At 45.6% G+C, this 22374-nt stretch overlaps 1 protein-coding gene across 1 annotated transcript in view; it reads right to left on the bottom strand.

Annotated features, from left to right (window-relative positions):
• The window catches only part of SHQ1 (SHQ1, H/ACA ribonucleoprotein assembly factor), an 86370-nt gene that overhangs the window by 48610 nt on the left and 15386 nt on the right, over positions 1 to 22374 (bottom strand). Inside the window, 2 exon segments of the mRNA XM_059663396.1 lie at positions 14636 to 14748; positions 20434 to 20597. Of these exon segments, the coding sequence (XP_059519379.1) occupies positions 14636 to 14748; positions 20434 to 20597 (277 nt within the window).

The raw sequence follows: 22374 nt of genomic DNA, 5'->3' as shown, positions 1-22374 counted from the left end.
TGTATTTTTGAAGTGGTTGTGCAAGGCAGCAATTTCAGGTGTTTACCTATGCCACCATCTTGGTTTCTCCCATATTTCTCTTTTGACCATCTCTTTTTAAAGTAAGAAAAATTCAAATTGATGGTTGCCAGATGTGAAGAGGGGGTGGGTGAAAATGGTAAAGGAATTAAGAAGTACAAAATAGTTACAAAATAGTCACAGGGATATAAAGTATAGCATAGGGAATCTAGTCATTAACACTACAATAACCATGTATGGTGTCAAGTGGGTACTAGACTTATGGGGGAGGGGTCATTTTGTAAATTGTGTAAGCGTCTAGCCACTATATCGTACACCTAAAACTAATTTAATATTAAATATTAACTCTAATTAAAAATTTTTTAAAATAAAGTGAAGAAATACGCTTTTGAATTGATGTTTATTACAGACTTACATCCACTAATCAGAATGCAAACTTTTTCTAGGAAATGAACTTCAAAAAAGATAAATAATTAAAGTGGCTAAAATGCTAAATAAGTCAACAAAAGTACTAACTTTGTGCCCTGTTTCAAGCTCCATGCTGGGCACTGCTACATAGCTGACATGTTACATGGCTAACAAGACACAGGAAATCCTGGCCTTCATGGTACCTGCAGTCTCCCAGGAGAGTCAAACAACTATAACTCAGCATAAGTGCTATGATAAATGTTATAGCAAAACAAAGGTGGGATGCAGGCAAGGTCGCTGAAGCAAATAATATCTAAGCCAACAGCGGAATTGTAATTAACAGTTAACCAGTTAAGAGAGGTAGAAGAAAATAATCTGGGCTGAAAGAATAGCTAGCAAAGGCTAGGAAACAAGAAGACACATTTAAGAAAAAAATGTTGAGAATAGCTGAAAACAATGGGTTGTGGTGACAATGACCTTGTAAGCCATGTTAAAAAATCTAGAGTACTAAGATCAACCGAGTACTTAAAAGCTTTTGCAGTTGGGGGACTAAAACATCACTCTCACTGCCACCTAGAAAATGGTTTAGAGTAGTGGTTCTCAACCTTCCTAATGCCGTGACCCTTTAATACAGTTCCTCATGTTGTGGTGACCCTCAACCATAAAATTATTTTCGTTGCTACTTCATAACTGTAATTTTGCTACTGTTATGAATCCTAATGTAAATATCTGATATGCAGGATGTATTTTCATTGTTACAAATTGAACATAATTAAAGCATAGTGATTCATCACAAAAACAATATGTAATTATATACGTGTTTTCCGATGGTCTTAGGCGACCCCTGTGAAAGGGTCATTCGACCCCCAAAGGGGTTGCCACCCACAGGTTGAAAACCACTGGTTTAGAGAGACCTGAAGGAACAGAAATAATGGTGGCCTTGCCGAAACCGGTTTGGCTCAGTGGATGGAGCGTCGGCCTGAGGACTGAGGGGTCCCAGGTTTGGTTCCGGTCAGGGGCATGTGCCTGGGTTGTGGGCGCATCCCCGGTGGGGGGTGTGCAGGAGGCGGCTGATCGATGTTTCTCTCTCATCGATGTTTCTAACTCTCTATCTCTCTCCCTTTCTCTCTGTAAAAAAATCAATAAAATATATTTAAAAAAAAAAGAAAAGAAAAGAAATAATGGTGGCCTTAAATACGACCGTGGCTGTGGGCAGGCGGAAAGTGGGTAAGTCTGACATACAGTTAGAATCTAGAATCCTCAGGATGTAGGAGTCAAAATCCATGCCCAGATTTGGGCCTTGACAATACAGTGGACAACGATGACCTCTATTGAGACAGGAACACAGGATGCTAACACATATGACAGGAGAGCGACAATGACTTCTGCTTGGAATAGGCTGAGTCTGAGCTGTCCTTTCAGGACACACAGAGACCTGTCCAACAGTCTGCTGCTCCAGAGAGACACATGGGACAGTTAAGGAGGCCAAAGAAGAGGCCAGAATTGCCCCAGAAAAATGTCAGGGGGAGCAAAAAGGGCCTAGGAGACTGGAGCACCAAGGACATTTACTGCAAAGGTAGAACAGCCCATCTGAAAAATGCTGTTTTTTCCCCTAGGAGAAAAAGCATATAAATAAATAAGTAAGTAAGTAAGTAAATAAATAAAAATACTGGATCTGTGAAACAGTATCTCTGCCACCTCCATGCCCCCTTTGTCCTTGCCCCCACCCCCAAATTTCAGAATATTTAAGTGATTATTTAGAGTAAAACATCACTAATATAGTTTTAGTAATTTACCTGTGATGGTTTTTATAGTGTTTATGATTTGAGAGTTTTGTGAACAGATCTGAGGCTAATAGTCTACTTTCCAGAATAAATTATTTTCAAGTTTTTAAATGCATTAAATTCAATAAGCATTCACCAAGTACCCTCTACATGCATGCAAATCAGAAAGATAAAGATTGGCAACACTCACTCCCTGCCCTTCAGGACTTCACAATTAACACGTTAAGCACCCAGTCACTCACCGGTGACTGACACTATACTTTCCGTCCAGAAGACAAAACAGGCTGGCGCTTAACGTGTTAATAGGTACCACACACACACAAACAGAATGTTGTAAAAACAAGATGACCTATAACAGAAGCCCTGAGGAGAGCTTCCCCTACCAGTCTGGGAAAGAGGGACCAGAAAGTGACAACTAAGCCCAGTCTTTACAGATAAGAGTAATTCAGGTAGGATGGACAAGGGAGAAAACAGCTGGCGAAGGGATACCATGAGAACAAAGTGTGTGAGAAGAGGTATGGGTGGAAAAATGCAAGTATTCATTACTGCCACAGTATAAAAGGTGGGCAAGGAGGGGCAGGGACAGATCACCAAGAACTTTACATGACATTATAAGAAGTTAGAAGCTGTGGACCCTGAGAAAGAAGAAAATTACTAAAAAGGGCTCCCAGTGGCTAACTGGGCTCAAATTTAAAAAACAAGAAACTAAAAACAACCAGAGTCTAGCAGTCATTTCTACATGGGCCTCTCATGCAAATGGCACTTCACAGAGAAGCCTGCATAACTGTCTCCTACACTGTGCTCCAGACATCTCAGCCAGCCCTTATAAAGGAGTTCCTGGAATCCTATTTCAGCCAATAGGACTGAGGTTTTTCCTTCCAATTGGAGCTGTCAACTTCTTCACTGACCAATCAGAGCATCTCCATTCTGAAAATTCATGACAGTGTCTTTTGGACCAATCAAACTGCAAAGATTTGGAGCCCTCATGTGCAGAGGATGGACCAATCAGGGACTGGGGGTGGGGGTGGGGGTGGGGGTGGAATTGTGTCTATATTTCAGCTCCCCTCTGGGTCTGAGAGTGTGCCAGGAGCCGGTCCATCCTTGCTGTTTCAAGGGACCTGGCATATATGGCATACTGTTCTTAATATGTTTGCTCACCTTCTTGGCGCTGTGTTTTAACCAAGGTCACCTCTCCGAGAAAGGTTGAATCCCCAGGTAGGGATTTTCCCCTGAAGTTAGGGAGGGAATAAAACCCCTCAACTAAGTGCCAGGCGGGTAATTAATCACTTTAACTATGAACAATCATGCTTAAGCTACATAATCTTTACTCCCTGGAATGGAGATAAGAAACGCCCTAACCTTTGTAATAGAGATTGATAGGATTGAATCAACTGGTATAAATACAGATGTAACAAGACAGCAAGACACAGAACTTAGAAGAGAGAACCTACAGACAGAAACTACACAGAACCTACAGACAGAAGAACTTTGCTGGAGAGAACATGGCAAAAGATCCTGGACTGAACCTGACTACAGAAATTGGCAAGAGAACCTGACTAGAACCTGGTGACTGAACCTGGCTGGAGAACCTGGACAGAACCTGGCTGGAGAACCTAGCGAGGGAACATGGCTACAGAACCTGGCTGGAGAGCCTAACAAGAGAACATGGACACAGAACCTGGCTGGAGATCCTATGCAGAACCGCTCTGGAGATCCAGACCAGAACTTCGCTGGAGATCCTGGCTAGAGGTCCTGGCTAGGCTGCTGATCAACTGAATGCTATCTCTGTGTCATTCCTTCTTCGCCAACTCCGTCCACACCTTTGGGGACCCCTGGACCTGCTGGGGTTGGAACTCGGCAAGAGTGCAATTTCCTTTTCCACCAAAGACTGCATTTCCCTGGCTATAGCTGAAACATTGAAGATGTCTCGCAATAGCAGGCTGGCACAAAATTGAGCAGACCACTGTAGGGCAAAGCAGACCAGCAAGGAGCAGAGCAGAGCTGTCTAGCTGGAGAGAGAGACCAGGCCACCGCCTCACCCCAGGGCCACCTCACAGCTGTGCTGTTTTCATAGCTCTGCTGTATCATAATTGAGCTGTTTGCAATGAATAAAGTTTCCTTTTTCAATGAGCCACATATTGGGGATTCCTGTTGGCACTGAATTGGCGCCAAGCAAAGGAGAACCCATTGAGAGTTTAAGGCAGGTTTTCATTTTTGGAACATAAGCTATTGTACTGCTGGTTTTATAGTTGATGGACTTGCAGAATTCCAGGCTGGAGGAAGAGATATCAGTTAGGCAACAAGGAGACTGCCACAATAAGGAGGACACAAATGAAGGTCAGAAATAGACGGAGAAAAGGAAATAGTAGAGATGAGTGATACAACTTCAGGATGGACTGGAAGCGTGGGATACAAAAGAAGTCAAAGATGAATCCCAGATTCCTAACCTGGGTGACTAACGTGAAAAACGAGGCTCTCTACCATGGAGAAATTTCAGGAAGTTTTTAAACGTAAAATGATGAGTTCAATTTGGACATGTTTGAAATAGAAAACTTAGTACCAAGTCCAGTTGCTCTCTTAACCTTAACCTGGCCCTTAGTCACAATTGGAATACTGTGTACTTCCCCACTAAATGCAAGCCCCGTGAGTGCAGCAACCTCGTCATAGTCACCACATGCTCCTTGCTAGCTATCAAACTGCCCAGCACAAAGTTCATTCGAAAAATAGTTACTGAACAGATAAGTGTGTACATGAAAAAGTAAGTAAATGGAGTTGCATTTTAATGCTTTTCCCTAAGCAAGGTGTTTTGAATAGAGACCCTTTTGGAAGTAGATGATCCTCTTCTCAGCCTCCTAATTACTACTTGTCTTGAGTTCTCAACAAATCCAGAAGCCTGATCAGCATACCATCTTCTTTAATAAATTTTAGCACTGAAAATTACAATTTAAAGTGGGATGCCAAACGCTATCTGATCATTTTTGTCCCCTTTCTTATCTCACACATATTTAAATGTTGACTAAATTATTTTATTTTCTCCCAAGAGAGGAAACAGGCAAGATTTTTATTACCTAGTTGAAGCAAAAAATATACCAACAATTAAAACACAATTTTTCAGGGAAGGAAAAAAAGCACACTCTCAGCAAGAGAAATATAAAAACTTGGATAAAATAAACAAAAGAAGGACTAGAAAAAATTTCTCAAGATGCCTTCAACATTACTTTAATGTAAAAATAAGACCCAAAAAATATTATAAATGGCAAGAAACAGATAACCAAAAATAATAAATGGATCATCTATCCACAGCATCTGGCCACAGCATTATAACCACTGGGTTTATATGGCCAGAATTCTACTGAACTACAAAATATAGGGGGAGGGCGGAAACATATGCTGGCATCCAGATAAAGGATTTTTTTAAAAAAAGGATAATCCAATGAGATGAAAAATGGTGGCGGAGCCCTGCCCAGCTTGGCTCAATGGATAGAGCGTCAGCCTGCGGATTGAAGGGTCCCAGGTTCGATTCCGGCCAAGGGCACATGCCTGGGTTGCAGGCTTGATCCCCCGTGGGGGGCGTGCAGGAGGCAGCCAATCAATGATTCTCTCTCATCATTGATGTTTTTATCTCTCTCTCCTTCCTTCCTCTCTGAAATCAATAAAGAAATATTTTTTTTTAAAAAAAATGGTGGCAGAGTAAATGGATGCTGAACAGACAAGCTCCCAGGACAAAACTGGAATTACAACTAGAATACAGAAAAACTGGGGGATCCAAGATGGCTGCCTACAGGACAGCAGGACAAGATAGTGTGAGAGTGCGGAAGGAGAGTGCGTGGACGTGCGGTGAATGTTTGTATTTGTGAATGAAGGACAGCTATATTCCAAGGGACTGATGGGGACTAGTGGACCAGGCTCCCCTGGCCGGGCAGCCTCTACTGCTGCTGAAATCTCTCCCAGAGCAGCCAACTCTGCCACAGAGACCACACCATCATGAAGGGGAGAGCGGCTGTGATTGGAAACCCAGCCTTACCTTCAACCAGGGAGACCTTGGATACCTCCCAGGATCCTACAACCACAACACCCTGGGACCAGCTGCCTCAGCTGTGAATCCAGGAATACTGGGACTCCAGTCTCCCTGGCTGCGGGCGCCTAAAAAGTCTGTTCAGGGGGAGACAAAGTGGTGCGAATATGCAAACGAGTCCTGCACCTTCTCACAGAGCAGATAGAAGAAACAGCTGAATCGAATAACACCCACTCGGAATTGGCAAATTAAACATGGCTGGTGAGGCAATCAGTGAGTGGACAGAAAGATCAGTTATCGCCTAGAGAAAACTTTGCCTCCTCAGATTCCTCTGGGTGTTTGTTGTTTGGGTGTTTGTAGTTTACACATTTTGGATTAGTTGTTAGTAGTTTGCATTTATCTCTGGGTGTTTGTTGTTTGCATTTTTTGGATTAGTTGTTGTTTGATTGGAGTTTTCTCCCCATCTATATAATAAAAACCCAGTGGTTATAATGCTGTAACGACCAAAGACCAGTCACCAGGAGGTGCACTGAGCACCTCTCAGTCCCTCCCCCCGGCCTGTGAGCAGCGCCTCTCGTGGCGGGCGGGGAGGGGCGTGACCTACTAGCAGTGGAGAGCTACAAGCGGCTGAGGGCTACAAGTGGAGGAAGGCCATGAGCAGCAGAGGGCTATGAGCGGCAGAGGGCGGGGCAGTGAGCTACAAGCAGTGGAGAGATATGAGTAGCGGATGGCGGGGTAGCAAGCTACAAGCGGCGGAGAGCAGGGCGGGAAGCTGAGGCAAGCGGAAGCAAGCTACTCACGCACGATTTCATGCACACTGGTCCTCTAGTATACATATTTTTCCCCTTCTTTTTTCTTCTCTTTCTTTTCTCTCTTACATTTTCTCCTTTTCTCAATATCATTTTTGCACTCTTTTCTATCCCCTACTTTTCTTTTCCCTGGTGGTCACCTTTATTTGGGGTTATTAGTATTGTGAATACATTTGTGTTTAGTGCCCAGTGTGTTGTATCTTCTTGTGTTGTATCTTGTGCGTTTAAGTCAATGCAGGAGAGAGAAAGCTACATAACCAGACACCTGGAGAGGAGCGATCACAGGGAGACACAGAAACAGCCTACATATGAAAGACAAGGAGGAATCACCAGAAAAGGAAGTAAGTCAATGTAATATGGGAAATCCTAGCCACAGCAATCATACTACAAGAAAGAATGAAAGGCATCTAAATTGGAAAGAAAGAAGTAAAACTGTCATTATTTACAGACTAGAGTCCTGGTGCACGAAATTCATGCACGGGTGGAGTCCCTAGGCCTGGCCAGCGATCAGGGCCAATCAGGTTCCCCGCCTCCCCCGCTTCCCTTGCCACCTACATCCGCCACTATCCACCCCCGGCTCCCCGTCCCAGTCTAGGGCCCGGCCCTAATCAGGCGATCGGGACCTGCTGGCTGGGGGTGAGGGACTGGGAGGTTGGCCAGCAGGCCCCAATCAGGTGATCGGGGCCTGCCAGCCAGGTTGAGGGGCCAACCGATTGGAGCCTGCCGGCCAGGGGGAGAATTGGGGGAGGGACCTGGGAGGTTGGCCACTGGCCCCGAGGAAGGAGCTGGCCCTTGGCCCCCCTGAGAAAGGGGCCGTTTCCACCACCACCCATTCCCAGTTCCCTGTGCCAGCCCGAGGGCCCAGCCCCAATCAGGAAATTGGGGCCTGCCGGCCAGGGGGAAAAACCAGGAAGTTGGTTGGCAGGTCCCATTGGCTATCGGGGCCTGCGGGCTGGGGGCAGCACCTGCACTGAATGTCTTCCCCGATGGTCAGCGCACATCATAGCAACGGATCGTTCTGGTCGCTTAGATTTTTATATATATATAGATGACATGATATTGTATATGGAAAACCCTAAAGACTCCACCTTCGCTACTAGATTTAATACATGAATTTGGCAATGTACCAGGATCCAAAATTAACACCCAGAAACCAATGCTTTTTTATACACTAATAATGTATTCTCAGAAAGAGAGATTAAAAGAAATACCATTTACCAGTGCAACAAAAAAAATAAGATACTTCGGAATAAACTTAGCCAAAGAGGTAAAGACCTATACTCAAAAAACTATAGGACACTGAAAAAAGAGACAGAGGAAGAATATAGCATGCTCATGAATTGGTAGAATTAACATCATTAAAATGTCTATACAACCCAAATAATTCTATAGATTCAATTCTGTCCTTACTTAATTTGGCTCATGTAGTGACAGGTAGCCTCGGACCCATTGTATACTTCCAACAATAAGGATAATTTTGTTTTAAAAATACAGAACCCAAGACTGGAGTTCTAAAAAAAATATCAGTTGCGATCTAAGAAAACTCAAAAAGGCAGTTTAATCAACTCAGAAATAAAATCAGTGAATAAAAGGAGTACCTGATCAAAGATAGTGAAACTTAAAAAAAAAAAAAATAGAAACTCTGGAAATGAAGAATAAAAAAGATGAGGAAATAGAGCTGACCTGAAGGAGGAAAGAATTAGAAATACTAAAGATAAAAATCCAGAAATGATGTATATGGAAAAGAGAGGGACTTGAGAAGAGAAGGGAAGAGAAGGGAAGAGAAGGGAAGAGAAGGGAAGAGAAGGGAAGAGAAGGGAAGAGAAGGGAAGAGAAGGGAAGGGAAGGGAAGGGAATAAGGAAGAGCTCTAGGAGAACTATTTGACTCCATCAGAAAGAGCAATGTAAGAACAATGTGTATTACAGAAGGATAAGAACGGGGAAGGGAATAAACCACCTATTCAAACAAATAATCAATGAGAACTTAAAAAACCTATGGAACAAACTGGAACCTCAAATCTAAGAAGCAAACAGAATATCTAATTATCTCAATCCAAAAGGCCTTCCAAAGAACAATGTATTAAAACTGCCAAAAATTAATGTCAAAGAAAGAACTCTCAAGGCATCCAGGAAATAAAAGATGGTAACCCACACTAGAAATCCCACTAAATTATCATCATGGTTTTGTTTTGTTTTTTCACTAGAAATCCTACAAGCTAGAAAAGATTGGAATAAAATATTCAAATTGTTAAAAAAAAATTCACCAGCCAAGAATAATACATCCAGCAAAGATATCTTTTAAATATAAAGGAAAAATGAAGACTTTTCCAGGCACACAGGAGCTGAGGGAATTTACCACCGGAAGACCTGCATTACAGGAAACACTGAAGGGCATTCTACCTAAAACAAAAGATAAGAGAATACAAAACTATGAGTAAGATAACTAACAGAGAAACAAAAATAGGAAATAGCAACCCTTATTCAGAACATGATAATATAGACTTAAATATAACATAAAGGTTAAGAGAGGTAAAAAACATTTAAAAAGACAACAGCTCCTGCAATTGAGAAATGAACTTACAACATAGAAAGGGATAATTTGTGACAACTAAAACATAAAAGGGAAGGAGGTAAAGGTCTGAATTTGCACAGGGAAATGGAGATAAAATGCACAAAAGGAAAAGGACAGTGTATATATGAAACTTTCTTTTACATGAACCTAATTATAACCATGAAATAAAGTCTAGAACTGAGATACATAACATAAAAATCATAGAGTAACACCAAACTAAAAATAAAAAGACAGAAATACAAGAAAAAATGGAATAAAGACAGATGACAGAAAACAAAAAATAAAATGGCTATAGAAAATGCTTATATATCAATAGTCACCGTAAATGCAAAACAACTTAACTCACCAATTAAAAGGCACAGAGTAGAGGGTTGAATCAAAACCCAAAACCCATCTACATGCTGCTTTCAGGAGACACACGTCAGTTGCAAGGACAAACAAAGATTCAAAGTGATTTGAGGTGGAAAACAATACTCCAAAAAAAGTGACTCTAGCTACACTTATATCTAAAAAAAAGATTTCAAGATAAAAAGGAAAGAAGAGACAAAGATGAACATTTTATAGAGGGAGGAATAATAAATCAAGAAGACACCACTTTTCAATATACATATTAAACACCTAAATATATAAAGCAACTACTAACAAAACTAAAGGGAAATTCTGACAAAAACAATTATAGTGGAGAACTTAAATATCCCATTCACAGCAATGGATAGATCAGTCTAACAAAATAAATAAGGAAATGTTGACATTAAATAACACACTAGAACTGGAGATAACCGAAGAGCTTTTCATCCCAGAAAACCAGATTATATATTCTCCTCTAATGCACATAGAACATTTTCGAGGATAGAGCATATGTTGGACACAAAACTAGCCTCAGAAGACTGAAATCATATCACACACATTCTCCAACCACAATGCTTTCAAATTAGAAATATATTGAAAGAAGTGGGGAAAAAGTAGAAATTGGTGAAGATCAAACAACATGCTGCTGCCCTGGTCAGTGTGGCTCAATTGCATGGAGCATTGTCCCACATACAGAAAGATCGTGGGCTCAATTCCCAGTCAGGGCACATACCTAGGTTGCAGTTTCAATCCCTGATTAGGGCACATACAGAAGGCAATCAATCAATGTTCTCTCTCACATCAATGTATCTCTCTTTCTCTCCCTCTTCCTCTCCACCCCTTCTCTCTAAAATCAATAAGCATATTCTTGGGTAAGGATTAAAGAAAAACACATGGTACTAAACAGGGACTGGGTCAAAGAAGAAATAAAAGATCAAAAGACAAATACAGAAATGTAGAATAACAGTAAGACATAGCAAAATTTGGAGGTTACAGCAAAAGCAGTAATAAGAGGCAAGTTTGTATTATTACAGGCCTTCCTTAAGAAACAATAAAAATCTCAAATAAACAATGTAACATTTCACTTTGAAGAACTATAAAAAGAAAAAACAAGGCCCAAAATCAGTAGAAGGAAGGAAATATTAAAAATTAGAATGGATTTAAAATAGAAAACAAAAAGACAATTGAAAAAAATTAATGCAACAAAGAGCTGGTTCTTAAAGATGAATAAAATTGACAAACCTCTGGCTAGACTCACTAATATCAGAATCACTGGACTCAAACAATATCAGAAATAAAAGAGGAAAAGTTACAACAGACACCACAGAAATACAAAGGACTATACAATACTATGAAAGGCTAAACACTGCCAAATTCAATAACCTAAAGAAATGGACAACTTTGTAGAAACGTATAACCTTCCTAGACTAAATCATGAAGACCTGGGAAATCTAAATAGACCAGTCAACAGAGAGAAAATTAAAACAACCATTAAAGACCCCCCATGAAGCAAAAGTCCAGGAGCAGATGGCTTTACTAGTGAATTCTACCAGGCATTGGAAGATTTAATAACTATTCTTCTCAAACTCTTCCAAAAAGCTGAAGCAGCAGCAATACTTACAAATTCATTTTAGGACATAAAGCCTGGCAAGGGTAACACACAGAAAGAAAATTAAAGACCAATATCTCTGATAAACACAGATGCACAAGTCCTAAACAAAATACTATCAGGGGCACAGGATGTTGCAGCATACACAAACTGATCCATGTAATACACATTAACAAAATAAAGGATAAAAATCATATGCTCATATCAACAGATAGTGAAAAAGCAATAGACAAGATACAACATCCATTCATGGTTCACTCAATAAAAGAATGTATGTATAGAAGGAAAGTACCTCAACATAATGAAGGTCATTAATGACAAACCCTCAGCTCATATTATACTCAATGGTGAAACAATGAAAGCTTTTTCTTTAAGGTCAGGAACAAGACAAGGATGTCCATTCTCATCGCTATTATTCAACATCCTATATAATAAAAGGGTAATATGCAAATTGACCCAGAGGGATGTCTGAGTGCCAGCTTAGGCCCTATCCCCCCCACCCAGGGAGCGGGCCAAAGCCAGCAGGTGGACATCCTCCGAGGGGTCCCAGACTGCAAGAGGACACAGGCCGGGATGAGGGACCCCCCCACCCCGAGTGCACAAATTTTTGTGCACTGGGCCTCTAGTCCTATATAATAGAAGCTTAATATGCTTAAGTGTCCATTCGACCAGTTGGCTGTTCAACCAATCAAAGCATAATATGCTAATGATATTCTAAGGTCACTTAACCACTCGCTATGATGTGCACTGACCATCAGAAGGCAGAAGATACGACCGGTAGGTGAGCTTGCTCCTGGCGTCTGGCCAATCAGAACTGAGCGAGATGGGCCGGACATGCCCTGGAGCCCTCCCATGGTCCCTCTCCAGCTGGCCAACCTCCTGCGTCCCTTCCTCGGCCCTGATCGTGCACCAGTGGGGTCCCTCGACCTGCTGGTTTCAGCCTGATCCCCACAGGACAGGCTGAGGGACCCCACCAGTGCACAAATCTGTGCACCAGGCCAGGCAAAGGGACCCTGGGCCTCTAGTCCTATCTAATAAAAGAGTAATATGCAAATTAACTGTCACTCCGTGACAAAGATGGCGGCGCCCATAGCGGCCAGGGCAGGACGCTGGCAGCGTCACCCCAGCAACGTGAGCCTAGGAGCCAAGCATGGCCCGCAGGCAGCACCCAGCAGGGCCTGCTTGCCCATCGCCATGGTGTGGAGCAGGCAGGCCCCGCACAGAGCAGAGAACCATGAGGAGTGGGCCCAAGCTGCCAGTAGGACATCCCCAGAGGGCTCCCAGATTGGAGAGGGTGCAAGTTGGGCTGAGGGACTGCCCCCCCACCCCGTGCATGAATTTCGTGCACCAGGCCTCTAGTCTATATATATATATAAAAGCTTAAGCAACTGAACGACCAGTCAACTGGTCACTATGATGCACACTGACCACCAGGGAGCAGATGCTCAACACAGGAGCTGCCCCCTAGTGATCTGTGCACTCCCACAGAGGGAGCAAAGCTCAGCTGAACAATGGGCGCCAGACACAGGGCTCACACCTGGCTGCTGCAGCCCAGAGACCGCAGCAGAGTGGCAGCAAGCCTACCAACTTGTGGCGGCAGCAAACGCAGCAGGGCCAGGATAAGCAGGAGCAGCAGGCGGCATTGGACTGCCAGTTTTGGCCCCATCCCCACAGGCGACGCTGAGGGACCCCACTGGTTTAGGAATCCGTGCACCGGGCCTCTAGAATGCATTTAAGGTCTTTGGTTAATCTCTCCCTCCCCTCCCGCTTTCCCTCAGAGATTCATCTATCTGTTCCATGTTTCCATGCCTGTGCGCTGAGCATCTGCCCCCTGGTGGTCAGTGCGCATCATAGCTACCGGTCAAACAGTCAAACAGTCACTTAGGCTTTTATATATATAGATACCTGCAAGAGATCCCGAATTGCGAGAGGGCGCAGGCCAGGCTGAGAGACCCTACTGGTGCACGATCGGGGCTGGGGAAGGACCGCGGGAGGTTGGCCAGCTGGCGAGGGACTGCAGGAGGGCTTCAGGGCATGTCTGGACTGTTTCGCCCAGTCCCGATCAGCTGGACCCCGGCAGCAAGCTAACCCGCCAGTTGGAGCATCTGTCCCTGGTGGTCAATGCGTGTCATAGCTACCAGTCGAATAGTCACTTAAGGTTTTATATCCTACTAGAGGCCCAGTGCATGAAACTCGTGAACAGGTAGGATCGCTAGGTCTGGCCAGTGATCAGGGTCAATCTGTGGGGTGACCAGCAGGGCAATTGGGGAGCCCCCGCTGGCACCCGCCTTGGCTGGGTTGGGGCCTGCAGGCTGGGGGCAGCTCCTGCATTAAGTGTTTGCCCCCTGGTGGTCAGTGTGCATCATAGCGATCGGTCGTTCCGCTATTCAGTCAAGTTTCATGCACCAGGCCTCTAGTATATAGATAAGAATAATATGATAGCTGCATATATAACAGAAGTTGTTGGCCCAGAGCTTAGGAAGAATAATAATTGAGGGCTGAATCAAATTAGAGTAGGAGAACCCAGCTACATAAAGGCCAGATAACACTTGCTTCCTTTGAAGAAGTGTTGCTATCATAACAAATGGGACACATCACAGTCTCTCCTCAAGTGATTATTTACCTATCTATTAATTATAAAAAGTCATTATTTATTAATTTGAAACTAGATACTGGTGCTAGTGGATGAAAGTGTTAGGAAAACCATGGATCAGCCATGAAATGCAGTAAATGTAGATTTAAATTCATCAACACCATTAATCACAACAAAAAGCCTACTTAAAGTGTAACTATGTTCGGATTCAGTGTTCTATTTTTAAGCCTGAAGAGAAAAATCTCAAAGAAGCATGTTAGAAGAGCTCTCTGCTAGAATGAACTACTAAGAAGCAACATTCTACAAACATCACAAAGGTTTTTAAAGTGGTAAGTTAATTCAGATGTCAATTAAGGCTTTAAGCCTTCAATAATTTCCAGAATCCAAAAAGCACATACCTAACATAGTTAAAAGGACACTCAAAATTTATAAACAAATGTCAAGCAAATTATTTAATCCTCAAAAAACTCAATACTCACAGATAATGATCAGGATCAAATTTGGCCAGCTCAGCAGCCAGGCGTTTCTGCCTGCGTTCAGCTGCAGGAGTAAAATCTGGATCCTTAATATCAATGACGTCACTGAATTCATCCTAAGGACACCAAGAAAAAATAATTGCTATCTCTTATTTTAGCACTGGCAAGTCTAATTTTATACAAATTGTCAAAACACAGGAAGAATTTAATTGATCGGTAAGCCATGATACTACCTGTGACATTTTGATTCAAATCCAGCAAATGTTTGTTAAACACCTACTACTTGCCAAGCAAAAATTATCTGATTTAATTCTTACAACAAACTTTTAAAGATATGTTAAGGCTATATAAGCTTAAAAAAACAGAATGCAACAAAGCCTTGTAAGCTGGCAGAACATTTAATTCTCCATAATTCCCCATTTACTATTAGAGATCTGAAAGTTTTATTAAAAACATCTATAATAATCAACACTAATAAAAGAGAAAAATGGTAATTGGCGTACGACGATACCCTTTTCATTGGCTAATCAGGGCTATATGCAAATTAACTGCCAACTAAGATTGGCAGTTAACTGCCAACAAGATGGCGGTTAATTTGCATATGTAGGCACAATGCAGGGAGGCGAAAGGGAAAGCAGGAAGAAGCCCCCTGCCACTGACAGTGATCGGAAACCCAGGGGGGAGCTAAGAGCTGGGGGGCAGGGCAAAGGCGGCCCTGGGGCCGCCTTTGCCCTGCCCCCCAGCCATGATCAGAGAATCAGGCGCCTTTGCCGCCCTGGCCAGTGACAGCAGGAAGTAGGGGTGGAGCCAGCGATGGGAGCTGGACACGGTCGAAGCTGGCAGTCCCGGGAGCTAGGGGTCCCTTGCCTGGGCCTAAAGCGGAGCCCACGATCGCAGGGCCGCTGCAGCTGCAGGTCCCCGCTGCCCGAGCCGGACGCCTCAGCCAGAGGCGATAGGCCTGGGCAGGGGCGGAGCCTGCAACCGCGGGGAGCTGGGGGTCCCCTGCCCAGGCCTGACACCTCTGCCGGAGGCCTCAGGCCTGGTCAAGGGGCCGATCCGGTGATTGGTGATCGGAGGGTGATGAGGGTCAACTCCTCTGGCCGAGGCATCAGGCCTGGGCGGAGGGCTGAGCTGGGGATTGGGGGGATATGATGATCCCCTTGCCCAGGCCTGAAGCCTGGGTCAGAGGCATCAGGCTTGGGCAGGGGGTGGAGCAAGCGATCAGAGGGAGATGGGGGTCCCCTGCCCAGGCATGATTCCTGGGCCAGAGGCCTCAGGCCTGGGCGGGGGCCAGAGCCAGTGATCGGGGGGAGATGGGGGTCCCCTGTCCAAGCCTGACACCTCTGGTGGAGGCGTCAGGCCTGGGCAAGGGGCCGATCAGGTGATCAGAGGGTGATGGGGGTCTATGCCTCTCGCCGAGGCATCAGGCCTGGGCTGGGGGCAGAACCAGTGATGGGGGGAAATGAGGGTCCCCTGCCTCAGGAGCGTCAGGCCTGGGCAAGGGGCCGATCCTGCAATTGGAGGGTGATGGGGGTCAATGCCTGAGGGCTCCCAGTATGTGAGAGGGGGCAGGCTGGGCTGAGGGATACTCCCCCCCCACACACACACCCAGTGCACGAATTTCGTGCACCGGGCCCCTAGTAAAAGCATAATATGCTAATTAGACTGGACACCCTTCTGGATGTCCTTCTAGCCCAGCGGTTCTCAACCTGTGGGTCGCAACCCCTTTGGGGGTCGAACGACCCTTTCATAGGGGTCTCCTAAGACCATCGGAAAACACATACATAATTACATATTGTTTTTGTGATTAATCACTATGCTTTAATTATGTTCAATTTGTAACAATGAAATTGGGGGTCACCACAACATGAGGAACTGTATTAAAGGGTCGCGACATTAGGAAGGTTGAGAACCACTGTTCTAGACAAAGCTGGGGCTGTGAGGGAAGCCCCGGTCCCAGGTGCCTGCTGGCGGCTGGAAGGAAGCCTGGGTCTTGGGTGCCAGAGGGAAGCTGGTGCAGGCAGCTGAGGGAAGAAAGGTCTACTCTTGCACGAATTTCGTGCATCGGGCCTCTAGTCCTATATAATAAAATGTTAATAAGCAAATTGACCAAACATCGGGAAAAAACAGTTGCTATGATGCGCACTGACCACTAGGGGAGCACCGCTCAGCCAGAAGCCAGGATTGCGGGTGGCGAGTGCAGCAGTAGTGGTGGGAGCCTTTCCCACGTCCGTGGCAGCGCTATGGATGTCCAACTGATGGTTCTGGCACACTCCCTGTGCCTAAGCCTTCAGTCGGACATCCCCCGAGGGCTCCCAGACTGTGAAAGGGCGCAGGCCAAGCTGAGAAACTCCCCCCCCCAAGTGCACAAATTCCGTGCACCAGGCCTCTAGTCTATATATATAAAAGGCTAATATGCTAAGTGTCTGACCATCCGACTGGTTGCTATGATGCACACTGACCAACAGGGGGAAGACGTTCAACGCAGGAGCTACTGTGACGTGCACTGGCACTGCAGACCTGGCTCCCACAAAGCAACACTTGGCTTCCCCCAAGTGGGACACAGGCCCTGCCACCACCCCAGAGTGACCCCCCCAGCAAATTGCAGCTAATGCTGCAGGGACCCCATGATGCAAAATGTGGCCCACAGCCCAGCCCGGCCAGGAAACAGTTGCTGTGGGTGCCAGGTAATGATGTAACATAGCAACGCCCGGCTTCCTCTCCCTCCTTGCTGTTTCTTCAGCCCAGGAACATGACCTGCTTTATAGTCAGATGCAAACATTTCACACTTTAACCGAATGTCTGTGAATCATTTTCCCGTGCCTCATCTCATTTGATCCTCACAAAAGTCCTGGAGTAGGTAGATAAGAAACTTGGTAAAATCCTGTTTTCTTTTCATTAGCCAGAACGGAGATTTAGAAAGTTTAAAAACTTGACCCAATTGGAAACAAGAAATGGTGGACCTTGAAAATGACTTCAGGTTTTCTCACTGTGCAGAATATAGTCAAACACTGCTGCAGTTAAGTATTTTACCCTTTGTTCTCCCTGCGTGATCTACAAAAATAATCTGCTCCATGTTGATATTTCACAATAACCCTTTTCTTAAATCAACCAAAATTACTTATTTAGTGAACATTTTAATAGATTCGAGAACTTTGGACTTAACGGGGACTTGCTGCGGCTCACACTGGCATTCCTGCATCTTCGCAGCCTCCTAGCACATCCCTTCCAAAGGTCTTCCCTCAACAGCAGCAGCAACTAAGAAATCAGATTCCCTGGCTTCAAATAACACTTTCAATCCGAACGTATGATCTGCACTTAGCCTGCATGGCTTCTATGTTCACTCACCAGTAGCTTTAGGCAGGCAAGCCCCAGACAGACTGACAACTAGCTCTCAGCCAAACAGCTGAGGCCTATCCATTCACTCTATTTTCTGCTGTAGTAAAAACTAATTCCATTCTTACTACCTCAAGATGATCAGGGAATGTAATTAGGGAAAGAATACAGAGAGATCATAATTCAGCAGAAAAGTGTCACAGGTTTTTTAAGGAAAAAGTTCATCAACATTGTTTGCTCCTAAGTAAATCCCAATTTTGTTCCCTTAAGAAATCTTGAAAGCATTTTATATTTTTTCAAGGGCAGAGGTCTTTCCAGCATCTTATAATTGTTCTCAAAGAGTTTACACAATGTAGCATTTCCTTAAACTTCCTAGAAATAAATTACATGGCATTATACCTTATAAAGAGGTGAACAAAGTTATCTCTGCTTTAGAAAGAGGAAATGAAATTTTCTTGTACTCAAGTAAGTGACCTCGCATCCCAAATTAAAACAGAGATAGAAGTGGGACTACAGTGCAGGTCATTTACCTTTCCTTGGTACACTCAAATATGTCTTACTATAATAAACCACATTCCAACAGGTTTAGCATTCTCTACTCAGACAGTAATGAAATAAAACAAAGAAACTATTCATTGATGTTTCTTTCATTTAAAAAAAGTTAAGATCCTCCCTGGCTGGTTTGGCTCAGTGGATAGAGCATCTGCCTGCAGATTGAGGGGTCCTAAGTTCGATTCTGGCCAAGGGCATGTACCTTGGTTGTGGGCACATCCCCAGTAGGGGGTGTGCAGGAGGCAGCTGATCAATGTTTCTCATTGATATTTCTAACTCTCTATCCTTCTCCCTTCCTCTTTGTAAAAAATCAATAAAATATATATATTTTTTAATAAGTTAAGATCCTAAGTGAGTGGTTCATTAGCACTTTCATCACACAGCATTCTAGGAATACATTTTCTATAATACCATTATTACAAAGTAATCCCCAAATCTCTCCTCCCCATTTCATTCATTTCAATATTCCTAGATACCCTAAAATGAAGCCAAATTTCCTACATTATTTGAGGAAGAGAAAGTGATGCCATTCCTGTTTAGCCTAATCTATAATAATAAAAGCATAATATGCTAATTAGACCGGACAGCCTAACAACCTTCCGGATGTCATTCCAGACGTCTTTCTGGACTAAGATACAGTGGCGGGGGCCGAGGCAGAGGCGGTTACGGGCGATCAGGCAGGCAGAGTGGTTAGGAGTGATGAGGCAGACAGGTGAGCAGTTAGGGGTGATGAGGCAGGCAGGCAGAGGTGGTTAGGGGTGATCAGGCCTGCAGGTGAGCAGTTAGGGGTGATCAGGCAGGCAGGCAGAGGTGGTTAGGGGCGATCAGGCAGGCAGGCGAGTCGTTAGGGGTGATCAGGCAGGCAGGTGAGTGGTTAAGGTTGACCAAGCAGGCAGGCAGAGTGGTTGGGGCAATCAGGCGAGTGGTTAGGGGCAATCAGGCAGGCAGGCGAGTGGTTGGGAGCCAGCAGTCCCAGATTGCAAGAGGGTGCAGGCCAGGCTGAGGGACCCTCCTCACTCGCCCGCCCCCCCCTCCCGCGCCCCGGTTGTATGAATTTCGTGCACTGGGCCTCTAGTTGACATATAATTGGGTTTTAACAAGAGATTACATTCAATCCCCATCAAGAGTAAAGAGACAAAAGTGCCTACTGTACACCAAAAACTAAACAATCTGATCCAACAAAAAAAACTCACTCTCACCAGGAACATCCTATATAATAAACCCTAATATGCAAATCGACTGAATCGCAGAACAACCAGTGGCTATGACGCACACTGACCACCAGGAGGCAGACACTCAATGCAGGAGCTGCCCACCTGGTGGTCAGTGCACTCTCACAAGCCGGGCTCAGCCAGAAGCCGGGCTCACGGCTGGCGAGCACAGCGGCAGTGGCAGAAGCCTCTCTCGCCTCCTGCAGACGGGCAATAAGAGGCGAGGGGGTCCCAGACTGCAAGAGCCCCAGACTGTGAGAGGGCACAGGCTGGGCTGAGGGATCACCCTTCCCCGCCGCAGTGCACGATTTTCATGCACCAGGCCTTTAGTTATCTATAAAACAGAAGAGGTATCAGGTCATAAGCACATGACTTTCACATAAAACACAAAGCTTTCCAAAAGTATAAGGAGATGGGGTTCCACTTTGTGTTTTAAAATCTAATGTCTAGAACTGTGAACCAAGTGCAGAACAAAGAGTTGGAGAGCATCATCTACCTGGACGCGCAGAGCATGGGCAGAGCAGCTGTGCAGTGGACAGGCAGGAGCACCTGTTGTGTGTGCGGACAGGAGCTGAGCTTTGTGCTCTAAACAGGTCACCTTCTATAACGTTCACAAACAAACTGCCAGGATGAGCAGAACTGAGACTATAATATCTACGTGGTAAAACCTAGATGCCCAGGTCTTCTGGGAAGACAGCATACCTGTAACCGCTGAAATACTCCTGATCGCAGGCCTCCAAATCCATAGTGGCTCTGCAGGTGCAGAGCACCTTCTGACACCTCTTCATAGGGGGACTGTTCAATTTCCCAATCAAAGTCTTCATCATCATCATCTTCTACTCCCTCCTCAGAAACCTCAGAAGCACCTAAATATATTAAAAATTAACTTTTTAAAATACTGAATTTCCTAGGTACAACTCAGGGAAGAAAAAAATGGAGGAAAAATGACTGCCTGTGCTAAACCAAAACACAGTAAAAGAATATTCATATATTAGACTAGGGGCCTGGTGCACGAAATTCGTGCACTGGGTGTGGGGCGGGGGGGAGTGTCCCTCAGCCCAGCCTGCCACCTCTCACATACTGGGAGCCCTCAGGCGTTGACCCCCATCACCCTCCAATCACAGGATCGGCCCCTTGCCCAGGCCTGATGCCTCTGGCCTAGGTGTTCGGCCCGGGCAGCAGGGACCCACAGCTGCAGCGGCCCCGCGATCGTGGGCTTCGCTTTAGGCCCAGGCAAGGGGACCCTAGCTCCTGGGACTGCCAGCTTCGACCGTGCCCAGCTCCCATTGCTGGCTCCACCCCTACTTCCTGCTATCACTGGCCAGGGCAGCAAAGGCACCTGATTCTCCGATCATGGCTGGGGCCGCCTTTGCCCTGCCCCCCAGCTCTTAGCTCCCCCCTAGGTTTCTGATCACTGTCAGTGGTAGGGGGCTTCTTCCTGCTTTCCCTTTTGCCTCCCTGCATTGTGCCTACATATGCAAATTAACCACCATCTTGTTGGCAGTTAATTTGCATATAGCCCTGATTAGCCAATGAAAAGGGTATTGTCGTACGCCAATTACCATTTTTCTCTTTTATTAGTGTAGATAAACAAAAAAATTGATCTAACCCACAACCCACCCATGATAGGATGTATAAACAATCTATACTAATAAAAGGGTAATATGCTAATTAGGGTGGATGTCCATCCAGACAAAGCCACAGCAGCTGCGAGGCCTGGGGCTCAGGCATTCGTGAGCCCGGTGGCTGCGAGGCCCAGGGCTCAGGCCTCGCAGTTGCTGAGGCCGGCAGTGGCAGCAGCAGCAAGGTGATAGGGACAGTGCTTCCCCTGATCAGCCCGGTTGCCTCCTGCAGAGGGAGGCCAGACTGCGGCTTAGGTGCGCTCCCCATTGGGAGCGGGCCTAAGCCATCAGTAGAACACCCCCTGATAGCTCCCAGACTATGAGAGGGGGCAGGCCAGGCTGAACGACCCCTCTCCAGTGCACAAATTTTCTTGCACTGGACCTCTAGTAAACACAATAAAAGCAAACAGACCTCAGCCATATATGCATAAATCTCGCAAAAATGTTAAGTGACGGCAGCCAGTCAAATATGAACACATACTGTGTGAAATTATATTTATACTAGGGGCCCGGTGCACGAAATTCGTGCACTGGGTGTATGTGTATGTGTGTGGGGGGGTGTCCCTCAGCCCAGCCTGCCCCCTCTCACATACTGGGAGCCCTCAGGCGTTGACCCCCATCACCCTCCAATCGCAGGATCAGCCCCTTGCCCAGGCCTCATTTCCCCCCATCACTGGTTCTGCCCCCAGCCCCCTCTGATTGCTGGCTCTGCCCCTTGCCCAGGCCTGATGCCTCAGCCAGAGGCGTAGACCCCCATCACCCTCCGATCGCCTGATCGGTCCCTTGCCCAGGCCTGACGCCTCCGCCAGAGGTGTCAGGCTTGGACAGGGGACCCCCATCTCCCCCGATCACTGGCTCTGGCCCCTGCCCAGGCCTGAGGCCTCTGGCCCAGGAATCATGCCTGGGCAGGGGACCCCCATCTCCCTCTGATCGCTTGCTCCACCCCCTGCCCAAGCCTGACGCCTCTGACCCAGGCTTCAGGCCTGGGCAAGGGGATCATCATATCCCCCCAATCCCCAGC

Source organism: Myotis daubentonii, chromosome 14 (genome assembly GCF_963259705.1).
Source record: "Myotis daubentonii chromosome 14, mMyoDau2.1, whole genome shotgun sequence".
NCBI lineage: Eukaryota > Metazoa > Chordata > Mammalia > Chiroptera > Vespertilionidae > Myotis > Myotis daubentonii.
The sequence above is the reverse complement of the archived record's forward strand: the minus strand, read 5'-3'. Positions and strand labels throughout refer to the sequence as shown.